Raw genomic sequence first — 18,068 nt, forward strand, 5'->3', positions numbered from 1 at the left:
ATGATCATCATCATCATCATCATCATCATCATCATCATCATCATCATCATCATCATCATCATCATCATCATCATCATCATCATCATCATCATCATCATCATCATCATCATCATCATCATCATCATCATCATCATCATCATCATCATCATCATCATCATCATCATCATCATCATCATCATCATCATCATCATCATCATCATCATCATCATCATCATCATCATCATAACTCTTCCCCCGCTTCTCATTCTCATGATGTTTGACCTGTTCGCCGCGAGCATTCCGAGGATACCACCTACCCCCTCTCAAACCCTCTTTTCAGAGCTGTAAGGGCGGTGGTGGGGGTCATGCGGACATTTGTTGGTTGATGGTCGCCAAATCGGGGGGGAGCAAACTCTGCAACAAACTTTGAAAGTTTAGACTTTGAGACTTTATGATCCAAACTTTGGTAGTGAAACTTTTTAGTGACAGTACGGTACTACGGAGTACTCCTTCGTTTCCTAGTATCTTATTGAGGCGGGTTTGTAGGGTGTATCCTCGTCCTCCTTTGTTTGCTCCGGTTTGCCTTTCTTTTGAAGTTAATGAAGAGTTTATAACTGTGACAGTTTTCCGGGGTTAACCGTGACCGTCCGATCCGGCCCCGGCCGCGGCGAAGTTCGGCGGCCCCGGCGGCCCGGCACCGGGGAGTCACACTGAGTTGGGCACAGTGACCAACATGCTGAATGTGGTCAGTTCGTCCATGCTATGACGACTCGTTATCCGGCGAGTGTCCATCATGGCACTGGTGACCAGCGCTCAGTACCGATCGGACTCCGAGGGCCGTGACGGTGAGGCACTGGCATGGTCAGCGGAGCTACGGTTCCGATTCGACCGTATTTCGATTCACGCAGGAGGTTGTGTTTGCTTTCAACCTGCTGTTGCAGCCAGTGAATGCGGAGCAGCTCACGGGGTTACGGAACTTGACAGGAACTGGCAGGGGACTGGCAGGTGCCGTCCCCCATTTATTGCTTCCAAACAGATATGGAAGTTCCACACGTTTCATCAGCACTTGACCACAAGAGACAATGTTGACAGTAGGATCGTGTCCACGTTCAGAGACAGCAGGAACAGCGTCTAGGCATCCGGCTTGTTCCTGACGGTGACGTCCGACATCACGCATGACTGGCACCTGCTCCCGCGGTCAGCCTGCAAAAGCAGGAGATGGCAGGGACATACGCAAGGCGGAAGGATGGGGGGCATCCCTTGAGCAGCTTCTCCTCAGCAGCTGTGCGAGGAGAGAGATTTCCTGATACGAGATCGACCTGTTGAACATGGAATTTAAGCCTAATCTTCGAACCTCTTGCTGTTTCATCAACCTTGCACGTCCCACAGTTGCCACCTCCACCACAGTTGAAAAGTTTACCTGCCCAGAAAACAACATAAGGACATGAATATCATCTGTGTCAGTTGATGATAGACCTTTCATGGTATAGTACAAGTCCACCTTCCCTGCGAGCATGGCATCTCGGAGTATCGTTTCCCTATGAAATGAATGAGGAACTTGCACAGAGAAGATTGAAAGCTCGGTGCAACTTGTCACGGCACAGAAACAAGAGAGAACACAACACCTTATGGTGGTGGGAAAAAGAGAGAAAACAAGAGGTCAACATGAATCTCTCACCTGTCACACTGCAGCTGCGCAACTTGCCCTCCGGATTTGTCAACGACCTTGACAGTAGCCATGTTCAACGATGTAGCACCGGAGCGAAGAGAGGGTGTAGAGACACAGGACGGGCTCCTGGATGAGCTTGGAGTGAAGCGAGCTGAAGGAGAGAAAGCGAAGGAGACGTCGGCTGTCGCCATCGCCATCGCCATCGCCATCGCCGTTACCGCAATCTTGCGTGCCATGCTGCTAGATCTACCTTTGCAGCACTACCCCTACCTTATGTTACCCTACCCAGCACGATAGATCAAATACCAGCAGATACCACATTTCTGTTGAAATCACCTGACCAATCACATACAAAAATGACCCGTCTTTGCACGTTTTTTGATCACCCCCACCCCCAGTCTTAAATGAGTACCCCCCAAAATTATTCACCCTACCCCCAAGATCCTGTGATCTCCGCACAGCCCCTTATGTGTCACCTTATAACTTCACGGGGGTGGAACTCCTCTTTTACCGGTATTAGGACGGGTACTTTTTCAATCCTTTTTACAGGGGTGGGGTAGTAGAATTTGTTGGGAATCGCAATGGCGATCCCGCGACAAACTGTTTCGAGGATGAATATCTCAAGAATGAAAATCTGTACAATGCAAAACAAACATTTTATATTTAGAGATACATACAAATTGTCATTCTCTATACTTGTTCGCTTTGTACACGTCTTAACTTTTGACATTTTGTCCTTTCTATCTCTTCTTCCGTAGACTTACAACCAGACAAAGTTCGTAATCCCTGAAATCCAGGCATTTGTCCTGTGAATCCTCCTCGTGTATCCAAAGATTGAGTATGTATACGTTTCCGAGATCGAGGTTGGGACCTGCACTCATTCTCTTTGTCCCGTGTTCCTTCCTCTGCGTTGAAAAGCTTCTTCTCCCCGCGTGGTCTGCTAAGAATGATTCGCTTTTTTGAGTGGTCATACACAAAAGGCAGATTGGGATCGAATTTTTTTGAGAGCTCAGTGCATGCTTTGTTGAATTTCCTCAAGAAATCTTTCTTGTTCAAATGACCTATCAAAGACCAGAGGTTTTCAACGCTGTCTGTGCAGAGCGTCCGTGCATTGAAGTCATACTCCTTTTCACCCAACACACCTTTGTTGTTGCTCAAATAACTCTGTATCTGTAGATGTGTGTCCATGGCTACAATCAGTCCTTCGAAGGTTACAGATGACAACCCCCTCATGTGCTTCTTGCCTACCCTCATCCAATCCACATCTCTTAGAAGCCAGGTTCGAGCTCTAAGAATGAGATTTCTTCTTTCAGACTTGGTGAGGCCTCTCTCGTCGAAAGCTCTGTGAAGGCCGTTCATTGCTTCTGCCATTCTTGCTGTTTCAATGTGTCCCTCTGCATTCAGAAGCGATATGGCCTTGCTGCTGAACATTTTTAACATGATATCCACTGATTGAGGGTCCGTGCACCCATCGACTTCCAGCTGCGTTAGCCATGACGAATTCTTCTTGGAAATATCAGTGTACGCAGCATGCCATGTTTTAGCCTCTTGCTGTGCAGTCGGGTTTCTCCCCGAGCCAACCGTGTGCCTGACATTCTTCAGTAAATGATTGATACATGGCGCAAAGAAAAGTAGCTTCTTCGTTGTTGGAGAGATAACAGGGTTTGACAGGTACTCGTTGAATTGAAACCTAATCTTGTTTGGATCAAATTCTTCCAATCCATCTGTGATCAATCGTTCGAGCTCCCAGGGCGTGAATTTGGCTGTTTCATTCTCTGCAACCCCTTGTTGTATAATGCTATCGTATCCATACCGTCGGCAGAAGATGTGGATTCTGCTGTACATCTCGTTCAAACAGGCCTTAGTTCTGGTGGAAGGAGAACACTGCAATTTCTTTTCTCTCTGGACCTGCCATATCAATTGGTTCCTCCTCAAACTCAACGCGAATTTCTCTATTTGGGCAAACTCTGCAGTGTTCATGTGCATTATTCCAGATCGAGTTCGAATTGTCACTTGGGACAAGTCAGGTCCATCATATTGGTTCATATTTAGCAAATTGCATTCTCTCTCTACTTCCTGTGCAGTAATGGCTGGTTCAAAGTCGAATACGCATGAAATGTATGATGCGATCTCTGAGCATATCTGTGATACATGAAGCTGCTGGGCCTCTTGTTTGATAGCCTTCACCTCTATTATGAATGTGCTTGGATTGTTCACGTAGTAATTCCTGTATATGCAAGAAAACTCGCTGTCAAAAGACCAGACATTGAAAATAATTCCACGCTCGTGAGCCTCCTTTGTGACGGCTTCCAATATTCGAAGACCTTCAGAGGCACTTAAACTTTTGGTTGAAAAACCAATGTACATGGGGACAGGGGGTGTGCTCGCACATCCATCTTGTGCAACCACACTGATGGCATCTTCAGCCAGTTCAGCAACTGTATGCTTGTAAAATTTCTCATTGTACTTGTACAACTCGTTTTGAAGTTCTGATTCGTTGACAGGCAGATCGCCATTCGCCATTCCCTCCAGTTTTCCTATCAATCGAGGAATTTCTACATCCATCTGTTCACAGCCTTCAATTACTGTCTTCAAATAACGTTGATGTGGTGTGAACCTGACATCCTCTGGAGATTCGCCTACGGTTCTATGCTTGGCAACAAATGCACTTCGAACCTTCTTGTATGCTTGCTCCATATGACTCTTCCTCTGATGCACACTCTGTTGATCGGATCTCAACATGCCAACCAGCTGTTCGCTGATATAGTTTTCTGTCTTTCCTGTCAAACAAAACTTTTCCTTGCGATCTTGAAGCAGGTCAATTCGCTGAGCCAAGTCAGGTTCATGACTTGTTATACCCCCCAGATCTGCTTCACATTCCTCAAACACAGAACAAAATCCTGCATTTATCATTGTTTTGTCGATCGCACAACAATTCACTCCAGTCTGACAATGCTCAGGATAACATTTAAAGTTTCTAAGATAGCTCGTGGCCCGGCGCCGTCCGGGCCGCAAAACTTACCAGACCCCAAATAACTTAGTAAGTAGGGATCGGAGCAACAAGAAGCACAGACAATGAGGCAGAGAGACAGAGAGACAGAGAGACAAGAGAAAAGAAAAGAGAGCCTGTCGCACACACCGCGCAAAGGCCAGCAGCAGCAAGAGGAGCCTCTGGTGAAGCAGAGAGTGATGTTGCACGCGCATGTTTGGAGAAACAAGATAGATCAATCAGGACTTGCTTTTACTAGACTGTATCAAGCAGGGCAGGCTACTGCTGCTCGTCAGATCATGGAGGTCTCTTTCTGTCGCGTGGACTCTAGGTGTGCGGTGTGAGCCAAGGTCCGGTGTACCACAACACGGATGGTTCACCATCGAAGCTCGTCCGATGATCCTCTTGAAGCCTGGTCTGGTTGAACACGTACCACTGCAGAAACAGCGATACACTCCTTGCATGTAGATCGTCTGCGGCCGTGGAGGCAGACGCTGCCTCCCCCGCACTCCTTGCATCGAGATCGCTGACGGCCGTGGGGGCAGATGCTGGATCCCCCGCACTCCTTGCATTGAGATCGCTGACGGCCGTGGAGGCAGACGCTGGATCCCCCGCACTCCCTGCATGTAGATCGCTGACGGCCGTGGGGGCAGACGCTGGCTCCCCCGCACTCCTTGCATCGAGATCGTCTGCGGGCGTGAGGGCAGAAGGTGGGTCCCCCGCACTCCTTGCATCCAGATCGTATACGGCCGTGGGGGCAGACGCTGGATCCCCCGCACTCCTTGCATTGAGATCGCCTCCGGCCGTGGGGGCAGATGCTGGATCCCCCGCACTCCCTGCATTGAGATCGTATACGGCCGTGGGGGCAGAAGCTGCCTCCCCCGCACTCCTTGCATCGAGATCGTATGCGGCCGTGGGGGCAGATACTGGCCCCCCCGCACTCCTTGCATGTAGATCGCCTGCGGCCGTGGGGGCAGAAGCTGGCTCCCCCGCACTCCTTGCATGTACCTCGTATACGGCCGTGGGGGCAGACGCTTATCCTGCCTTCCTCTCCCTCCTCAGTGTCGGCAGGCAGCCATGCCTTGACGGCTCCTCCTCCTCCTGCGGAGGCCTCGACCCTCGGTCTCTTGCTGCGAGCGCGGCAGGGGCTGGAGGAGCTTCTCGCCATGTCTCCCGTCCAGGGCAGCGCGAACATGCCGTCGTCGGGTGGAGGACGGAAGGCGGGAGGGGTAGGGGTAGCAAGGCAGGGGGTAGGAGGGGAGGGAAGAAAAAGGCGGGAAGAAGCCTACCTGACTACCCCACCCTCCCGTGCTCCTGCAGGGCCTCGCGACCCGTGACCCGTACACGGGGTGGGGTCCTACAGACCGCCGACTGACATTCAGCCGCAGAGATCACTCAGTCACTGTCGGTGGATGGTATGGAGGGGGTAGGGTACTAGATGGGTGATGAAGTTACGACCGTAGAGAAATGGCGGGAAGATGAAAGTTTGTGGGTCAGTCAGTCGGGCCCCGGCTCTTATCACCCCGGTCCGCTCATTCACTGAGACTGACTTTGACTAAGGGTCCTTTCACTCAAAGTTAGTCTCCTCATCCTGCCTACTGCTGATACCTTCACTTCACTGCGCGCAGCACCAGACCCCCGCGCCATCCCAGCGATGTCGCTGTGACCGCCGCCGAAGGACGATAGGGTACGATTGGCTGACCCTCGAGGAGGAGCAGGCTACAGATCTAAGCGATCGCACGAGAGATGCTCGCTCGTGCGTGAGGAGCCTCACCACCCCTGGTGCTTTCCCTTGACCATAACAGGATCGTCAACAACTGGTCGCTCGTGTTATCAAATATACTTCATATCTCTACTCTTCACCTTCGTGTGTTATCCAGCGGAGATTCAGCTACCCTACGTATCTCCGTCATCTTGACCACCCGAAGCATTGTCAGCTTCACTGCGACTGTCACCCTTTTGGGTCTCTTCTTGCTGTGCCACATTCACTGAAAGGATTGTGGCCTTGTTTGTCCTCCCACGTGGTAAGAAGAGGCTGCTCATCCTTCAAATCTACCGCTCAAAATCAGTGAATGAGCAGCACGTCTGCCACACGGGCCAGCCTAGACTAGAACTTGGCAAGGCGTTGAAAATCCTCCTCCTACTACTACATCTTGAAACACCACTTCCGAAACTCCAACCTCAAATCCCCTCGAGCTCCCCCCACCCCTCCTCCTGCCCTGCCTCCTCGAGCTCCAGCAGGCTCCCAAAAAGCTTCGCAAACGCCTCCCTCCTCTCCGTCTTCTCAAACAACTCTGCCGTGTAGGCCATCGCCTTACCCTCCTCATGTCCCGGGATTGACTCCAGTGCTGCGGGCAAAGCGGCATCAGCCGGCTGATCTTGCTGGGAGGCGGAGTCGTTCCTCCATCGGCAGTTCCTGCTCCTGCTCCTGCTCCTGCTCCTGCTCCTGCTCCTGCTCCTGCTCCTGCTCCTGCTCCTGGCCAGGCTCTGATAGCTTCTTGCCCTCCTGCTGATGGTCTTGCACATACGGCCATCGACACAGATCAAGCTTGCGGCATGCGGACTTGAGGGAGGTGAGGGAGATGCCGAGGTAGTCAGCGGCGAGGGGCTACTTGAGGTGGAAGAGGCGGGAGAGGATGGGTAGGGAGAGCCCGACAATATCTCTACTGAGGAAGTACTGGACGTTCATCGTGCGCATGCTGGCAGCGGTCTTGACTTCCTAGAAAAGAAACTTCTGGACTAACGGCAGGGAGGTGATGGAGTGGGTATAGGGGAGCAGTGTTCTGTGGGTGACCTGAGTACCGCTGCAAAGAGAGGGATGACGAGGGGTGGTGGGGCACTGTTTTGTGTTTCGATTGTGAAAGGAATCCTGTCACCAGGAAGTGACCGGCCAAAGCGCCGTGAAAGGTGGGGCCATGGTTGTGGTAAGTATTGTAAGGCAACGACTGAAGGTTAGGTAGCTTCCTAGGTTTGCTCCTCACTGTCTTCCTTGATTGCTTCAGAGTGATGAAGGCACTGCTCTCTGACGGTGACTGAGTCAGTCACGGGAGCCGCTGATTGCAGCATTGGGCAAATTTGTAGCTACAGAGTCTGATGGCATGACGAAAGCACAACAAGGTTGCAGGCGATGAGTTGAAGTTTTTGGAGCTGATATAGTACCGAGCCTCTGAGTGCACACATCATGGCATGCTCACTAGTACTCTTGATCCGCAAGGTATGCACCACTGTTGCTCCGATGCCGTACAGAACTTATCAAATCCGAGATCCTCACAGTGATCAGGGAGCTAGAGATACTTGTGCGAAAACACGAGGAATAGAACTGGACTCCGGAACTGAACTTGAAAGGAGGAGCAGGAGAAAATAGGCTTACACACCAGTTAAGAACGTAAACTATCACGGTTTAATCCACACTTAAAGAGAAGATAAACGAAGCTCCGACAAGAGCCCCCAAGGCCTGAACGTCTCTCTGAGATCAACGAAAAGAAAAGAGAAATTCACGTGAGCCTCGGAGATGCTTTTGTGTACGCGCACACTGGCACAGACAAAGCACCTGATCTCGTCGTATATGAAACAGAAGGCCTCTCTCCCCGCACTTCCATCGTCCTGCCTCACAGAAAAAACAGGATCCTCCAGTCAGTCAACCAATGCGAGGCAAAAAGTCAGGATCAAACCACAGCATCCGAAGCAAGAAGCACTGGACAGCATTGATGGCCGTACTGGCACACCCACACCTCTTCCACTCCATCTACCTTGAGCCTGCCTAGTCCACCTGCCCAGAACTTCAGTGACATCGTATGTGCACAAGAGAAAACCTTCCCCAACGAACCTGTAATGAAGAAGTGACGTACTGGCTGCAACGGCTCCGTCTCATGCTGGATAATGTGCTCCCAAGATGCGTTCAAGGAGCAGTTGCCGTTCCAAGGAAGAACTGGCGTTATTCCTGTGCTGTTGGACAAGCTGCTGGTGTCCCATCCTCCAACACACACCGTTTCGTTCTCACAAGGAGCCAGCCCCACATCCAGCTTTGCAAAGGCGGGCCATGAAGTATGGATGCAAGTCAGATTGTTGTCATACATCTCTAGAACTGTTAGAGCCGTCAAGTTTGCGAAAGCCATAGAGGACACGCATACGAGTCGATTGTCCTGAAGATATAGCCAACCTATCGTCGAGAGCCCGTCGAATAATCCCTCTGGAAGGCTCGTCAGCTGGTTGCCGCCAAGATCTAGACCCAGCAGCTGAGTGGTCCTGTCGAAAATCCCCTTTGGAAATCCCGTCAGCTGGTTGCCGCCAAGATCTAGCCAGCTCAACCCCGAGAGCCCGTGAAAGACACCCTTGTCAAGTCTAGCAATCTTGTTGTAGCCAAGATGTAGGCCTCGCAGCTTCGAGAGTCCGGTGAAGACTCCCTCCTCAAGGCTCGTTAGCTCATGGCCGGTAAGGTCTAGCTCCTCCAACGCCGAGAGGTCCCTGAACACTCCCGCAGGAAGCTCCTTGAGCCGGTTGTTTGAAAAATAGATCCAGTACAACGCCGTGAGCCCTTTGAATATTCCCTCTGGTATGCTCGTCAGCTCGTTGTTATCGAGAGACAGATACTTCAGTCCTGTAAGCCCCTGAAATATTCCCGCCGGAAGAGTTGTTAGCTTATCGCTGTTAAGATTTAACTCTCTCAAGCTCAAGAGCCCGTGAAATATTCCCTCTGGAAGGCTCTTTAGATTATTGCCAGAAAAACTGAGTACCTCCAGCCCCAAGAGTCCGTCGAAGATTGCTTCTGGCATGCTTGTCAGCTGATTGCTACCCAAAGAAAGATGACGCAAGTTGAAGAGCCCGTGAAATATCCCCTCTGGAAGGATTGTTATCTGGTTGTCCCAAAGGAAGAGTGACTCTAGATTCGAGAGCCCGTCGAATACAGCCTCAGTGATATTTCGGATGCTTTGACGGCTCAAGTCTAGACTCGTACAATCGCTCGCGCAATTTCCTTCCCTCGTCAGCAGCCCTCCTTCCGAGATATCAAATGTGCATCCTCCGCAAGGTACACTTCTTGCTCCATGTGCTAGAGGGCTGACCGCGCACAGCGCCACCATGTACATCACGGTGTTTCGATACAACGACATCCTCTTCTTGCTCCTGCTGTCTGTCTGCGCTACACAGCTAACTGGACAAGTCGCTGCTCGGCAGCTGCTTGGTACAGCAGGACCCTGCCAACAAGTGTTGGGAGGCAGCTAGGAGGAGGGGAGTGAGCTCGGGGTTATCGTGGGCGTGATGGGGGTGGGTCCCTTAACCGGGGGAAGGGTTAAATCGGGGAAAGAAGGGGGTGAAAGGACCCTTAGTCAAAGTCAGTCTCAGTGAATGAGCGGACCGGAGGGTGATAAGAGCCGGGGCCCGACTGACTGACCCACAAACTTTCATCTTCCCGCCATTTCTCTACGGTCGTAACTTCATCACACCACACCACACACCCACCCACCCTCTTCCTAGCGCTTTACCATCTAGTACCCTACCCCCTCCATACCATCCGACGACTGACTGAGTGATCTCTGCGGCTGAAAGTCAGTCGGCAGTCTGTAGGACCCCACCCTGTGTGATCCCCCTACTCCACCCCCTCTCTCACCATACGGGTGTCCCCGAGGCCCTGCAGGAGCACGGGAGGGTGGGGTAGTCAGGTAGGCTTCTTCCCGCCTTTTTCTTCCCTCCCCTCCTACCCCCTGCCTTGCTACCCCTACCCCTCCCGCCTTCCGTCCTCCACCCGACGACGGCATGTTCGCGCTGCCCTGGACGGGAGACATGGCGAGAAGCTCCTCCAGCCCCTGCCGCGCTCGCAGCAAGAGACCGAGGGTCGAGGCCTCCGAGGAAGGAGGAGGAGCCCTCAAGGCATGGCCGCCTGCCGACACTGAGGAGGGAGAGGAAGGCAGGATACGGAAGGAAGCCGAGAGGGGGTCATGCAAGAAGAAGCGCAAAGAAGAGAAGAGCCAGGAGAGAGCAGAGGGCAGCGTCTGCACCCACGGCCGCAGGAGATCTCGATGCAAGGAGTGCGGGGGAGGCAGCATCTGCCCCCACGGCCGTCAGCGATCTAAATGCAAGGAGTGCGGGGGAGCCAGCATCTGCCTCCACGGGCGGAGGCGATCTACATGCAAGGAGTGCGGGGGAGCCAGCATCTGCCCCCACGGCCGTATACGATCTCGATGCAAGGAGTGCGGGGGAGCCAGCATCTGCCCCCACGGCCGTCAGCGATGTCGATGCAAGGAGTGCGGGGGATCCAGCATCTGCCCCCACGGCCGTGTACGAGGTACATGCAAGGAGTGCGGGGGATCCAGCATCTGCCCCCACGGCCGTATACGATATGGATGCAAGGAGTGCGGGGGATCCAGCATCTGCCCCCACGGCCGCATACGATCTCGATGCAGGGAGTGCGGGGGAGGCAGCATCTGCCCCCACGGCCGTCAGCGATCTGAATGCAAGGAGTGCGGGGGATCCAGCATCTGCCCCCACGGTCGTACACGATCTCGATGCAAGGAGTGCGGGGGAGCCAGCATCTGCCCCCACGCCCGTGTACGATCTCGATGCAAGGAGTGCGGGGGAGGCAGCATCTGCCCCCACGGCCGGAGGCGATCTGAATGCAGGGAGTGCGGGGGAGCCAGCATCTGCCCCCACGGCCGGAGGCGATCTACATGCAAGGAGTGCGGGGGATCCAGCATCTGCCCCCACGGCCGGAGGCGATCTGAATGCAAGGAGTGCGGGGGAGCCAGCGTCTGCCCCCACGGCCGTATACGAGGTACATGCAAGGAGTGCGGGGGAGGCAGCATCTGCCCCCACGGCCGGAGGCGATCTGAATGCAAGGAGTGCGGGGGAGCCAGCATCTGCCCCCACGGCCGGAGGCAATCTGAATGCAAGGAGTGCGGGGGAGGCAGCATCTGCCCCCACGGCCGGAGGCGATCTGAATGCAAGGAGTGCGGGGGAGCCAGCATCTGCCCCCACGCCCGTGTACGATCTCGATGCAAGGAGTGCGGGGGAGCCAGCATCTGCCTTCACGGCCGGAGGCGATCTGAATGCAAGGAGTGCGGGGGAGGCAGCGTCTGCCCCCATGGTCGTACACGATCCCGATGCAAGGAGTGCGGGGGAGCCAGCATCTGCCCCCACGGCCGTATACTATCTCGATGCAAGGAGTGCGGGGGAGGCAGCATCTGCCCCCACGCCCGTAGACGCTCTACATGCAAGGAGTGCGGGGGAGGCAGCATCTGCCTCCATGGGCGGAGGCGATCTACATGCAAGGAGTGCGGGGGATCTAGCATCTGCCCCCACGGCCGCATACGATATGGATGCAAGGAGTGCGGGGGAGGCAGCGTCTGCCCCCACGGCCGGAGGCGATCTACATGCAAGGAGTGTATCGCTGTGTCTGCGCTAGTATCTGGCGCGTGTGCGCAATGATCTGTCATGTACGTACAGGCTCTCACAACCCGGGCTCTTTAGACGGATCACTTGGCTGCAACTGGTCAGGTCTGCTATCCTCACGCTCGTGGCAGGAGGTCGCACCACGAGGGCAGGTCAACATTCTTACCATCACCCAGACCAAGTATCAAGAGGATCATCGGAGGAGCTTCGATGGTGAACCATCCATGTTGTGGTACACCGGACCTTGGCTCACACCGCACTCCTAGAGTCCACGTGACAGAAGGAGACCTCCATGATCTGACGAGCAGCAGTAGCCTGCCCTGCTTGATACGGTCTAGTAAAAGCAAGTCCTGATTGATCTATCTTGTTTCTCCAAGGATGCGCGTGCAACATCACTCTCCGCTTCACCAGAGGCTCCTCTTGCTGCTGCTGCCCTTTGCGCGGTGTGTGCGACAGGCTCTCTTTTCTTTTCTCTTGTCTCTCTGCCTCTCTGTCTCTCTGCCTCATTGTCTGTGCTTCTTGTTGTCTTTGTGGTAGGTGTAAGTCGTACGCACGTCAGATCCGATCCCTACTTCCACCCTGATCACGTACGGTATGATTTCACTGTCTTCAAAGGTCAAGAGAGGGTGGGGTAGTCGGGTAGAGGAGATCCACAAACTTCCTTCTTCCCGCCTTTTTGCACAAGTCCAACCCCAGCGACTCCAAAATGGGGGGAGCGAGTTCATCGCTGAGGCTGGTAGGCGCGCTGCCATCGGACGTGCATGGGATGATGTACGAGCACCTGATCTCTCCGCGCAACCTTGTGTGGACCATGGACGATGCTGCGGTGACCGCGGGGATGCTGATCTCGGTGTGCATGGATGTGCGGGAGGGCTTTGCCCGTGGGCTATGGGCGAGGCTGAGGAGTGTGTTGCCTTGTCCTCGGGGGCAGCAGCACGGAGTTGTGGATATGAGGGGGTTTATCCGTGAGGTCGGGATCAAGCGGGTCCGTGGAGGGTCCTCTCTTGATGAGAGGGTTGTGTCGTATTTCGAGGAGAGGCCCGATATGCTGATGAACCCGATCCATCCACTGCAGCGGAGGGTGACGACGTGCGGGGAGAAGATGTTCTACTGGAGGGCGAGGAGGACGTTCAAGCTGGAGGATGGGGCCCTCAAGGGTCTTGTGTGGAGGACAACGGAGCGGAGGCACTGGGGAAACTGCAGCAGCTACCGGGAGATCCGGCGTGTTGCGAGGGAGGTGCATGGTTTTGGCGGATTGCGGGAGACCAAAACAAATTCGGCATCGATTTTGAGATCTCAGAGCTTTAGAGCCGTTACAAGACAATGTCGTTGCCTTTTCTGCAGCAGCCGCCGCTCTTGGCGGGGGGCATCATGTTGTACCGGGAAGTCCGTCCAGAGGGTCCTGCCAGGGTCGTTGCTGTCGTCCTCGTCTCAGCGTCTTGGTCGGCGTACCGGAGGGCGATGACGATGCAGACGCAGAGTGCGGACCTGTGTGCTGTGCGTGTAGGGGGGGCGGGGGGGGAGTAGGGCTTACCCAGAGATGAGTAGGATGGCTGCGACGGGGGGACATACCCGGCGCTGGCGATGTCGACGTGGTTGTGCGAGGAAGTCAGTATGCTTGTGTGACCCGCCTTGGTGTGTGCGTGTGTTGATCGTCACCATGCTGGTGACGGGGAAGGCCTTGGCGATGAAGGGGACGCCGGTTCGCCTGTACGCCATGCGTTCCCCCCCGAAGCTTCACGGGTTGCAACGTCTACAGCAAATACTCATCAAGGCACCTCCGCTGAATAACACACGAAGGTGAAGAGTAGAGATATCAAGTATATTTGATAACACGAGCGCAGTATCGACCCGTGGCACATACAGCAAGGGGGAGGACAGACCACCTGAGCAGTTGTTGACGATCCTGTTAGGTCAAGGGGAAGCACCAGGGGTGGTGAGGCTCCTCACGCACGAGCGAGCATCTCTCGTGCGATCGCTTAGATCTGTAGCCTGCTCCTCCTCGAGGGTCAGCCAATCGTACCCTATCGTCCTTCGGCGGCGGTCACAGCGACATCGCTGGGATGGCGCGGGGGTCTGGTGCTGCGCGCAGTGAAGTGAAGGTATCAGCAGTAGGCAGGATGAGGAGACTAACTTTGAGTGAAAGGACCCTTAGTCAAAGTCAGTCTCAGTGAATGAGCGGACCGGAGGGTGATAAGAGCCGGGGCCCGACTGACTGACCCACAAACTTTCATCTTCCCGCCATTTCTCTACGGTCGTAACTTCATCACACCACCCCACCCACCCACCCTCTTCCTAGAGCTTTATTACCATCTAGTACCCTACCCCCTCCATACCATCCACTGACTAGACTGAGTGAACTCTGCGGCTGAATGTCAGTCGGCGGTCTGTAGGACCCCACCCCGTGTGACCCCTGTGATCCCCTGACTCCACCCCCTCTTTCACCATACGGGTGTCTGAGTGGGAGGCCCTGCAGGAGCACGGGAGGGTGGGGTAGTCAGGTAGGCTTCTTCCCGCCTTTTTCTTCCCTCCCCTCCTACCCCCTGCCTTGCTACCCCTACCCCTCCCGCCTTCCGTCCTCCACCCGACGACGGCATGTTCGCGCTGCCCTGGACGGGAGACATGGCGAGAAGCTCCTCCAGCCCCTGCCGCGCTCGCAGCAAGAGACCGAGGGTCGAGGCTTCCGAGGGAGGAGGAGGAGCCCTCAAGGCATGGCCGCCTGCCGACACTGAGGAGGGAGAGGAAGGCAGGATACGGGAGGGAGCAGAGAGAGGGTCATGCAAGAAGAAGCGCAAAGAAGAGCAGAGCCAGAATAGGGGGAGAGGCAGCATCTGCCCCCACGGCCGACAGAAAGCTGGATGCAAGAAGTGCGGGGGAGGCAGCATCTGCCCCCACGGCCGTATACGATCTCGATGCAAGGAGTGCGGGGGAGGCAGCATCTGCCCCCACGGCCGTCAGCGATCTCGATGCAAGGAGTGCGGGGGAGGCAGTATCTGCCCCCACGCCCGTATACGATATGGATGTAAGGAGTGCGGGGGAGCCAGCATCTGCGTCCACGGCCGGAGGCGATCTCGATGCAGGGAGTGCGGGGGAGCCAGCATCTGCCCCCACGGCCGGAGGCGATCTGAATGCAAGGAGTGCGGGGGAGGCAGCGTCTGCCCCCACGGCCGGAGGCAATCTCGATGCAAGGAGTGCGGGGGAGGCAGCGTCTGCCCCCACGGCCGGAGGCGCTCCGAATGCAACGAGTGCGGGGGAGGCAGCATCTGCCCCCACGGCCGTCAGCGATCTACATGCAGGGAGTGCGGGGGAGCCAGCATCTGCCCCCACGGCCGTCAGCGATCTACATGCAAGGAGTGCGGGGGAGGCAGCATCTGCCCCCACGGCCGTCAGCGATCTCGATGCAAGGAGTGCGGGGGAGGCAGTATCTGCCCCCACGCCCGTATACGATATGGATGTAAGGAGTGCGGGGGAGCCAGCATCTGCGTCCACGGCCGGAGGCGATCTCGATGCAGGGAGTGCGGGGGAGCCAGCATCTGCCCCCACGGCCGGAGGCGATCTGAATGCAAGGAGTGCGGGGGAGGCAGCGTCTGCCCCCACGGCCGGAGGCAATCTCGATGCAAGGAGTGCGGGGGAGGCAGCGTCTGCCCCCACGGCCGGAGGCGCTCCGAATGCAACGAGTGCGGGGGAGGCAGCATCTGCCCCCACGGCCGTCAGCGATCTACATGCAGGGAGTGCGGGGGAGCCAGCATCTGCCCCCACGGCCGTCAGCGATCTACATGCAGGGAGTGCGGGGGAGCCAGCATCTGCCCCCACGGCCGTCAGCGATCTACATGCAAGGAGTGCGGGGGAGGCAGCATCTGCCCCCACGGCCGTCAGCGATCTCGATGCAAGGAGTGCGGGGGAGGCAGTATCTGCCCCCACGCCCGTATACGATATGGATGTAAGGAGTGCGGGGGAGCCAGCATCTGCGTCCACGGCCGGAGGCGATCTCGATGCAGGGAGTGCGGGGGAGCCAGCATCTGCCCCCACGGCCGGAGGCGATCTGAATGCAAGGAGTGCGGGGGAGGCAGCGTCTGCCCCCACGGCCGGAGGCAATCTCGATGCAAGGAGTGCGGGGGAGGCAGCGTCTGCCCCCACGGCCGGAGGCGCTCCGAATGCAACGAGTGCGGGGGAGGCAGCGTCTGCCCCCACGGCCGTCAGCGATCTACATGCAGGGAGTGCGGGGGAGGCAGCATCTGCCCCCACGGCCGTCAGCGATCTACATGCAAGGAGTGCGGGGGAGCCAGCATCTGCCCCCACGCCCGTGTACGATCTCGATGCAAGGAGTGCGGGGGAGCCAGCATCTGCCCCCACGGCCGTCAGCGATTTGAATGTAAGGAGTGCGGGGGAGGCAGTATCTGCCCCCACGGCCATATACGAGGTACATGCAAGGTGTGCGGGGGAGGCAGCATCTGCCCCCACGCCCGTATACTATCTCGATGCAAGGAGTGCGGGGGAGTCAGCATCTGCCCCCACGGCCGCATACGATCTCGATGCAAGGAGTGCGGGGGAGCCAGCATCTGCCCCCACGCCCGTAGACGATCTACATGCAAGGAGTGCGGGGGATCCAGCGTCTGCCCCCACGGCCGGAGGCGATCTACATGCAAGGAGTGCGGGGGATCCAGCATCTGCCCCCACGGCCGTATACGATATGGATGCAAGGAGTGCGGGGGAGGCAGCGTCTGCGTCCACGGCCGGAGGCGATCTCAATGCAAGGAGTGTATCGCTGTGTCTGCGCTAGTATCTGGCGCGTGTGCGCAATGATCTGCCATGTACGTACAGGCTCTCACAGCCCGGGCTCTTTAGACGGATCACTAGGCTGCAACTGGTCAGGTCTGCTATCCTCACGCTCGTGGCAGGAGGTCGCACCACGAGGGCAGGTCAACATTCTTACCATCACCCAGACCAAGTATCAAGAGGATCATCGGAGGAGCTTCGATGGTGAACCATCCATGTTGTGGTACACCGCCTTCACACCGCACTCCTAGAGTCCACGTGACAGAAGGAGACCTCCATGATCTGACGAGCAGCAGTAGCCTGCCCTGCTTGATACGGTCTAGTAAAAGCAAGTCCTGATTGATCTATCTTGTTTCTCCAAGGATGCGCGTGCAACATCACTCTCCGCTTCACCAGAGGCTCCTCTTGCTGCTGCTGCCCTTTGCGCGGTGTGTGCGACAGGCTCTCTTTTCTTTTCTCTTGTCTCTCTGTCTCTCTGTCTCTCTGCCTCATTGTCTGTGCTTCTTGTTGTCTTGGTGGTAGGTGTAAGTCGTACGCACGTCAGATCCGATCCCTACTTCCACCCTGATCACGTACGGTATGATTTCACTGTCTTCAAAGGTCAAGAGAGGGTGGGGTAGTCGGGTAGAGGAGATCCACAAACTTCCTTCTTCCCGCCTTTTTGCACAAGTCCAACCCCAGCGACTCTGAAATGGGGGGAGCGAGTTCATCGCTGAGGCTGGTAGGCGCGCTGCCATCGGACGTGCATGGGATGATGTACGAGCACCTGATCTCTCCGCGCAACCTTGTGTGGACCATGGACGAGGCTGCGGTGACCGCGGGGATGCTGATCTCGGTGTGCATGGATGTGCGGGAGGGCTTTGCCCGTGGGCTATGGGCGAGGCTGAGGAGTGTGTTGCCTTGTCCTCGGGGGCAGCAGCACGGAGTTGTGGATATGAGGGGGTTTATCCGTGAGGTCGGGATCAAGCGGGTCCGTGGAGGGTCCTCTCTTGATGAGAGGGTTGTGTCGTATTTCGAGGAGAGGCCCGATATGCTGATGAACCCGATCCATCCACTGCAGCGGAGGGTGACGACGTGCGGGGAGAAGATGTTCTACTGGAGGGCGAGGAGGACGTTCAAGCTGGAGGATGGGGCCCTCAAGGGTCTTGTGTGGAGGACAACGGAGCGGAGGCACTGGGGAAACTGCAGCAGCTACCGGGAGATCCCGGCGTGTTGCGAGGAGTGCATGGTTTTGGCGATTGCGGGAGACCAAACAAATTCGACATCGATTTT

At 55.9% G+C, this 18,068-nt stretch overlaps 9 protein-coding genes across 9 annotated transcripts in view; 5 read left to right on the forward strand and 4 right to left on the reverse strand.

The window, feature by feature from the left end:
* Nucleotides 1–956: 956 nt before the first annotated feature.
* Nucleotides 957–1,896, reverse strand: GUITHDRAFT_160176 (hypothetical protein). The gene is made up of 5 exons (XM_005822841.1): nucleotides 1,658–1,896; nucleotides 1,456–1,517; nucleotides 1,353–1,399; nucleotides 1,213–1,298; nucleotides 957–1,165 (listed from the first exon to the last, which is right to left on the reverse strand). Exons 1-5 carry the CDS (start codon nucleotides 1,882–1,884, stop codon nucleotides 1,111–1,113), a joined length of 477 nt encoding a protein of 158 aa, XP_005822898.1. The 5' UTR covers nucleotides 1,885–1,896; the 3' UTR covers nucleotides 957–1,110.
* Nucleotides 1,897–2,338: 442 nt separating this feature from the next.
* On the reverse strand, nucleotides 2,339–4,213 carry GUITHDRAFT_117952 (hypothetical protein; the record flags this gene model as incomplete). Its single annotated transcript, XM_005822842.1, has 1 exon — nucleotides 2,339–4,213. One exon carries the CDS (start codon nucleotides 4,211–4,213, stop codon nucleotides 2,339–2,341), a length of 1,875 nt encoding a protein of 624 aa, XP_005822899.1.
* Nucleotides 4,214–5,136: 923 nt separating this feature from the next.
* On the reverse strand, nucleotides 5,137–5,667 carry GUITHDRAFT_45007 (hypothetical protein; the record flags this gene model as incomplete). The annotated part of the gene is made up of 1 exon (XM_005822843.1): nucleotides 5,137–5,667. A coding segment is annotated over one exon (531 nt), but the record flags the coding sequence as incomplete, so codon positions are not given.
* A 3,049-nt stretch (nucleotides 5,668–8,716) lies between these two features.
* On the reverse strand, nucleotides 8,717–9,577 carry GUITHDRAFT_42882 (hypothetical protein; the record flags this gene model as incomplete). Its single annotated transcript, XM_005822844.1, has 1 exon — nucleotides 8,717–9,577. A coding segment is annotated over one exon (861 nt), but the record flags the coding sequence as incomplete, so codon positions are not given.
* Nucleotides 9,578–10,982: 1,405 nt separating this feature from the next.
* GUITHDRAFT_79332 (hypothetical protein) lies at nucleotides 10,983–12,056 on the forward strand (the record flags this gene model as incomplete). Its single annotated transcript, XM_005822845.1, has 1 exon — nucleotides 10,983–12,056. A coding segment is annotated over one exon (1,074 nt), but the record flags the coding sequence as incomplete, so codon positions are not given.
* A 670-nt stretch (nucleotides 12,057–12,726) lies between these two features.
* Nucleotides 12,727–13,328, forward strand: GUITHDRAFT_117954 (hypothetical protein; the record flags this gene model as incomplete). The annotated part of the gene is made up of 2 exons (XM_005822846.1): nucleotides 12,727–13,264; nucleotides 13,321–13,328. The coding sequence occupies 2 exons, from the start codon at nucleotides 12,727–12,729 to the stop codon at nucleotides 13,326–13,328; spliced, it is 546 nt and encodes a 181-aa protein (XP_005822903.1).
* Nucleotides 13,329–14,906: 1,578 nt separating this feature from the next.
* Nucleotides 14,907–15,653, forward strand: GUITHDRAFT_58945 (hypothetical protein; the record flags this gene model as incomplete). The annotated part of the gene is made up of 1 exon (XM_005822847.1): nucleotides 14,907–15,653. A coding segment is annotated over one exon (747 nt), but the record flags the coding sequence as incomplete, so codon positions are not given.
* A 312-nt stretch (nucleotides 15,654–15,965) lies between these two features.
* On the forward strand, nucleotides 15,966–16,307 carry GUITHDRAFT_50402 (hypothetical protein; the record flags this gene model as incomplete). The annotated part of the gene is made up of 1 exon (XM_005822848.1): nucleotides 15,966–16,307. A coding segment is annotated over one exon (342 nt), but the record flags the coding sequence as incomplete, so codon positions are not given.
* Nucleotides 16,308–17,487: 1,180 nt separating this feature from the next.
* GUITHDRAFT_117955 (hypothetical protein) overlaps nucleotides 17,488–18,068 on the forward strand; it is a gene marked incomplete at both ends in the record, with an annotated part of 1,299 nt that continues 718 nt past the window's right edge. Inside the window, one exon of the mRNA XM_005822849.1 lies at nucleotides 17,488–17,938. Coding sequence (XP_005822906.1) covers nucleotides 17,488–17,938 — 451 coding nt within the window. The remainder of the gene's footprint in view (nucleotides 17,939–18,068) is intronic.

The sequence above is a fragment of the Guillardia theta genome, assembly GCF_000315625.1.
Source record: "Guillardia theta CCMP2712 unplaced genomic scaffold GUITHscaffold_118, whole genome shotgun sequence".
Lineage (NCBI taxonomy): Eukaryota > Cryptophyceae > Pyrenomonadales > Geminigeraceae > Guillardia > Guillardia theta.

Excerpts from the sequence above, each read along its gene's own strand:
- GUITHDRAFT_160176 (XM_005822841.1), bottom strand. The coding sequence starts at position 1,884 with ATGGCACGCAAGATTGCGGTAACGGCGATGGCGATGGCGATGGCGATG. Across the intron at positions 1,299-1,352 it reads GCAACTGTGGGACGTGCAAG|GTCGATCTCGTATCAGGAAA; the intron begins GTTGATGAAACA and ends CATGTTCAACAG. Across the intron at positions 1,166-1,212 it reads CCCCCATCCTTCCGCCTTGC|GTGCCAGTCATGCGTGATGT; the intron begins GTATGTCCCTGC and ends CCGCGGGAGCAG.